This window comes from Ipomoea nil, unplaced genomic scaffold, assembly GCF_001879475.1.
Source record: "Ipomoea nil cultivar Tokyo-kokei standard unplaced genomic scaffold, Asagao_1.1 scaffold1833, whole genome shotgun sequence".
NCBI classification, from domain to species: domain Eukaryota; kingdom Viridiplantae; phylum Streptophyta; class Magnoliopsida; order Solanales; family Convolvulaceae; genus Ipomoea; species Ipomoea nil.
In genome coordinates, this window is record NW_017618261.1 from 608,384 (window position 1) to 614,691 (window position 6,308).

The 6,308-nt window shown below is 40.4% G+C and overlaps 1 protein-coding gene across 1 annotated transcript; it reads right to left on the reverse strand.

Annotated features, from left to right (window-relative positions):
* Window positions 1–981: 981 nt before the first annotated feature.
* Window positions 982–2,493, reverse strand: LOC109192712. The gene has a single exon (XM_019343414.1). It carries the CDS (start codon window positions 2,491–2,493, stop codon window positions 982–984), a length of 1,512 nt encoding a protein of 503 aa, XP_019198959.1.
* Window positions 2,494–6,308: the final 3,815 nt, after the last annotated feature.

The window sequence follows — 6,308 nt, forward strand, 5'->3', positions numbered from 1 at the left end:
TTTCGCTTCCGTTTGAACACGTTTCCAAAGACCGTCTTGTTCCATGTCGTCAATTCTGCTGCCAGGTCCCTGGTGTTTTCCATGACACTGCGGTCAGTCTTCCACACTCGCTCTGTGACTTTATGAACATCTGTATGGGTTAGCCACGTTGCCTGAAAATTAAAAGAAAAAGACTGGCACTTAGACCGGCTTCCAAACGCTTGAATAAGAAGAGGCGCATGGTCCGAAGCAACCCGGGCAAGATGCGACATGCACGCCTCTGGGAAACGGGTCCGCCATTCAACATTACTCAAGGCCCGATCCAATCGAGCACCTTTGATTTCTGAGTTATTTCCGTCTTTGACCCAGTTTAGACGGGCCCCGAAAAGCCCAAATCAACGAGCCCTTCCTCCTGGATCCAGTTGACAAAATCCGCACATCGGTGAGAGGAGAAGGAACTATTGTTACTAGTTTCCTCCCTATTGGTGACCGAGTTAAAATCCCTCGCCACTAGCCACGGCCCTGTAATCCCTCTCACGGATTGCGATAGGTCCTGCCATAACCGCCGACGTAGATGATGGGTTGGGCTTTCATACACTGGTGCAAAGAACCAAGGAGGTTGGTCAACCGTCTCAACCTGCATGAGAACGAACTGTGGGTGAGTAAAAATGACTTTAACCTGCACTTGGTTTGTCCAAAACACCCAGATACCACCGCTGAAGCCTACGGCTTCCACTCAGATCCAATCCGAGTATCCCAACTTTGCGCAGATGGAATTAGCCTGAGCGCCCGAGACTTTCGGTTCGAAGAGACCCAAAATGCATGGTTTGTACATATTTAACAAAAATTTAAGGGTACGAAGGAACGGCTTACCACCCGCACCCTGACAATTCCATAATAAAAAATCCATGAAACCGGATTAAGGAAAAAAGAGTTAGAAAATCAAACCACCACCCGAGCAAAAGCAGGCAAGGAATCGCTGAGAGCAAGCAAACATGGTGCTCATGGAACACCCACGTCACCCACCCCACTGCATAACACTGGACCTTCTTCAATGTCCATAACCACATCTCCTTCATCATCCAAGTGCCTTGGTGGATCATTTGGGTGCTCTTTGGTGGACTGCCACACCGGCGATGGGATGTCCTCCGCCGTGTTGTCGGAGATCACGTGGGTTGCGCTGATCACCAATCCCCCTTTCTCACCACGAACCACCAGGTGCTCATTTTCCTCCGCCGCCCGTCTTGATCCCTCGCTCAACTCTCGCCTGCCTTTTGACTTTGTTACCTCCACATTATTAGTCAAGTTTTGCGCTGCCATGGGCTCGTTAGCTACCCGTTTCTCTGATGCAATCACATTCGGTCGTCTTTGCCTTCCCCCCTCGGTTGCCGGCATCGAGTTGTGCCTTGGTTCCGCCTGAGATACCGACGCGTTAGCTTGAGCACCCCCAGCAGTGATGTCCTGCTCGCCTCCGGCCTCGTCCCCCATGTCCACTTCCTCCTCCACATTTTCCTCCCTTAGTGGGGCAAATCTCGATGATTGGGCTCCAGCACTCTTCCTGTTCACCCCTGTGTTCCTCCGGTTTCCCTCCGATCTCTGGTGGCGGTTCGACTGTCTTGCGTTTGTTCGTCCTCCTCTCTTTGGTGCTAATATCCAGGCGCCAAACGGGAGCTTTGGGTCCTGAGCAGCTTGATACGGCGTACCTGGAGGCTCTCTCGCCGGAGGTCGCTCATCAGATGTTTGCTCTGCCTCATGCCCTTCGGGATTCGCCGTGGCCTCGCGTGAGAGTGGGCATGCTTCCGTTGAATGTCCGTACACTCCACATGCAAAGCACACCATGTGTATCCCCTCATAAGATACGTACCGCACTCGGCCTTTATACGTGAACTTTGATATCAATGGCTTCCGCATGTCAACCTCGACACAGATCCTGACAAACTTACCTCGCGAGACTAAGCTCGTGGCCTGATCCACGCGCACCGTCCTCCCGATCCTGTTTCCTAGCTTCCTGAGGAATATAAAATTATAATACTCAACCGGCAAAATAGGAATCCTTACCCAGACGAGAATATTCTTCGTTGTGTCTTTTGTTGGATCGAAATCCGGCTCCCACTCCTTAACGATTAAGTAATGGTCCAACACCATCCATGGGCCTTCAAACATTGCGAACGCTAGATCATCCATCGATCCAAACTTCACCAGAAAATAGCCGTTGTCCAGCGCGATTAGGTCCAGGCTGCCCTTCGGCTTCCATATCGAATTCAGTCGCCGGAGCAGGTACGCGTACCCCACCGTCCGTCCCATCACCTTGACGATCAACGCGCGCCTCCAGGGTGCACGGATGATCTCCAGCTCTTCCTTCGTCAGTCGGATGGTCGGGCACAAAGGGTCATCATCAGCTTCGTCGTCGGAGTCCTCGCCATCATCATCCCCGCCAAACGTCGGCTGCTGCTGCGCATGGATCGATAGGGTCTGGCTCGCCACACTTTCTGCATATGTCCGACGCGGTTGCATCTAGGACGATCCGATCGCATTAGATAGAATGTCCCCTCCCCGCTGGATCGCCGTGCCCGCCACCACCATTGCTTCCAATGGAGTTTCAAGGACCCTCTCCATCCCTCCGATCATCGTTCCCTCAATGCTCGCCACCGTGTCCTGGCTCATCGCCTCAGCCTCGTTGCACTTAGATTTCTTTGTGCTCCATTCCAATAGATCCTGATCCCCCGAGAAGCGTTGCTCCGAGAGTGTTTTCATTCTCTTCATCCACTATTGTAAATCTTAAAAGTTATTACTATAGTTCTATAATTGGTAATTAAATTATAATTTTATATCCATTCATTATATTTTATTTCAACAAAACATACTTATATAATATGTTAAGTAATTGATTGAAGTTCTTTTTTAGTACGACTCTATTACACTGTAGTATAAGTAATTAAAGTCCTAATCAAGCATATTCCATATTCAATAATTTACATTATCAAATAATCACATGTAGCTATAATAAATTACGTCATTAAAATTTTAAAAAATATATAATTTATTTTTAATGTTGGATATTTGGTGAAAAATCCCAATAATAATCCTACGAAAAAGGATTATTATTTTATGAAAATTTTGGGAAGGAGGGACGAAGGGATAAGGCCCGGGTTGGTGTAGCTGGTTAGCACGAGTCGAGCGAATCACACTTTCATTAAAACCTTATTTGCTACCTCCCAAAAGTTCTAGGAGCGTTGTAGCCTAGGTTCCTAGGATAAAACATGTTACAGTTCAATGTTTGAGCACCCAAACTTTGAACCCAACGAACAAGATCAAAGCTTAGAACACCGTAGGCTAAGAAATGGAGTAGAAGCAGAGTGTTTTGGAGCTGAAATCGTAGAAGATCTGTTGTAAAAAAAAAATCTGCTGCTCTACTCCTTATATAGGGTTGTTGGGATTAAATAACATTGATTTTGGCATTTAAACTGAAACAGCAGGCCACTACCTGAAACAGCAGGCCACTACCTGAAATTAAATTCAAATTTTAAAAATTGGAATTAATGCAAAATTAATTCCGTAACGGATGAATTTAATCTCACAACAGTAAGAACCATTGGCTCTTACTCTTCCGCCTGGCTCCATATGGAGACGAGAGCTTCAGTTTCGACCCGGTGGTTGTGTTAGAAAAGTGATACGATACCGAAGTTTGGCATAACTCAGCCGCCTCATTTTGGGATTGGGATTTGAGTGCGCAAAAGAGTGCACCTATGCTATTCAATTCGATAAACTTTAAAAAGGCTCTTGTATAAATAGTGGTGCAAACCCACTTTCCAAACTAATGTGGGATAAAAGCTTCCTTTTTCCATTCATTTTTCCAACTCAAATGGGTTACTTTGAGAATCAATATCTCATTCACCCATTATCCGTTATAAGCATACAATATATCAATCTCTTCGTCTCACTACGAAGAACCCGGATCCACTTTGACCCGCCCCAAATCGAAGTGAACCCCACTAATAATTGTACCAAAAAATAGCCACTTATAATGTCATTTTAAGCTATTTTTTCCAACAACACCCACAAGAATGTTCAAGATACAAGTTTTACATGAACCAACGCCATTAAAAATTATCTATTATATATAAAGTGATTGTGAGATTTTTCACCCAAAGTCAAGGACAATTTAGTAATATCAACATCATTGGACAAAACTGTCATCTAGGATTAATATTTAAAGACCTTAAATAAATGATTGCATTTTCCTTTTAGTAATTAGGTTTATATACATATTTTGTAATTGTCATAATAATTAATTATTAATATAATTATCTAAGATAAATAGACAATTATTAAAAATTATTTACGGTAATTATTAGGTCTCGTACGTGTAGTACTAAAATTATTAAGGTATAGTATTATTATATTGAAATTATTAAAAATAATGTGCACATAGTACAAAATAAATTATACTTGCCTTAATAATTAATTATTAATGTAATTGCCTAATATAAATTGATAATTATTAGGTCATGTGTAGTACTAAAATTATTAGGTAAGACTTTTATATGCATATTTAGTAATTGTCAAAATAATTAATTATAAATATACTTGTCTAAGATAAATTGACAGTTATACAAACTTATTTATGGTAATATCATGTACCATGTAGAATTAAAATTATTAAGTATGACTTTTATAATTAAGATATAATAATATTATTAAACCCAAATAATTAAAAATAATTCATAGATTTGAAAACTTTTAATTACCAACACACACACACACACACACACACACACACATATATATATATATATATATATATATATATATATATATTAATATTAACTAAGATATAATATTATAAAAATCAACTAATAATTTTTTTACCAAAATTAATGTACTAATTAACTGGTCGATCTTTTCTTTTGGTATAATATAAATCGTATGTGTATATATAATTATTACATGTAAATTTCTATTAATTATTTATTAACATAATTACCTAATATAATTATCTTACTAATTGTTTCCGAATTTAATATTATTTATAGATTTGAAGACTTTTATTACCAACATGTGTGTGTGTGTGTCATTTTTTAGGTGAGTCTACCCTTCCATGAGTCTGTGTAGACATATCTGGGCCATTGAATACTTGAGATCAATGGCTTAGATTTTGCCTACTGTGCAACTGTGCACTTGCACAGTTCGCAATGCACAGTTGGTGAAATCTATATATGCCATTGATCTCAAGCATTCAATGACCCAGATCTGTCCACGTGGACTCATAGGAAGGAGTAGACTCATTCGATCATGAGTTCACACACACACACGCACACACTTAAGGTATAATATTATTATAATTAAGGCACAAGGATGATCTTTACTAAACATGGAAATCATGTTCTGGAAGCAAAGGTATTGTCTGGAAGCAGTGCAGGTGTGAAAGTACTGATACCGAGAATGTCTAACTCCATCGAACTTGAGGTTGCCTTACAAATTTCAAAGAAGACAATTCCAGTTAATTGTCTGATCATATGCAATGACGATTAATAAGAGTCAGGGTCAATCTCTTTCTCACGTAGGCCTATTCTTGAAAAACATGTCTTTAGTCATGAACAATAATATGTTGCTGTTTCAAGGGTCACAACTCCAAATGGATTGAAAATATTGATTTGTGACGCTGAAAACAACAAAACAATTTCAACAGCAAACATTGTATTCAAGGAAGTTTTAAAAATTTGTAAAAATTTGACCTTATTATATTTTCATATTTTAATATTATAATTGTTATTAAATTTCTCATCTTTTTTACTTGCTAACACAAATTTACTAAAGTAGTAATAAAATTCATCATGTTTTGATTCTAAGTATTTTTAATTTCGTATTACTGCTTAATTTTTTCTTTACCTTTGAACCATATTTATTTTACTCTGTGTGTGTGTGTGTGTGTTCAGGTGCGAACTGCCCGCCCAGGAGAGAGCTGAGAACCATCCAGCGCGCGTCACGTGTCCAGATCTATGTGCACCTATAGTTATAACTAGGTGCACCTATCGTTATAAGTAGGTGCACCTAGGTGCATGAATGTTTGCGGGTGGTTTTCACAGGTACTAACTACCCGGTGAACTCCTCCTCAAGAACAAAAGCGATGCCAAACAGAACGAACTCAGATCAATGAATATTAACAAGGCAAAATTACATGCACTTGCAGGTGAAAGTAGGTTGTTGAAAGAGCAGGAGCTCAACACATGCTAGCTGAGAATCAAACTAATTGGATGAAAAAAGTTCAAAGATTGCATTAACTTCTGATTGTTCTTACTACAAAAGGAAGGGAAAGACAGTACATTTAT

What these genes read in the sequence shown, in the direction of transcription:
- LOC109192712 (XM_019343414.1), bottom strand. Translation starts at nt 2,493, where the DNA reads ATGCAACCGCGTCGGACATATGCAGAAAGTGTGGCGAGCCAGACCCTA.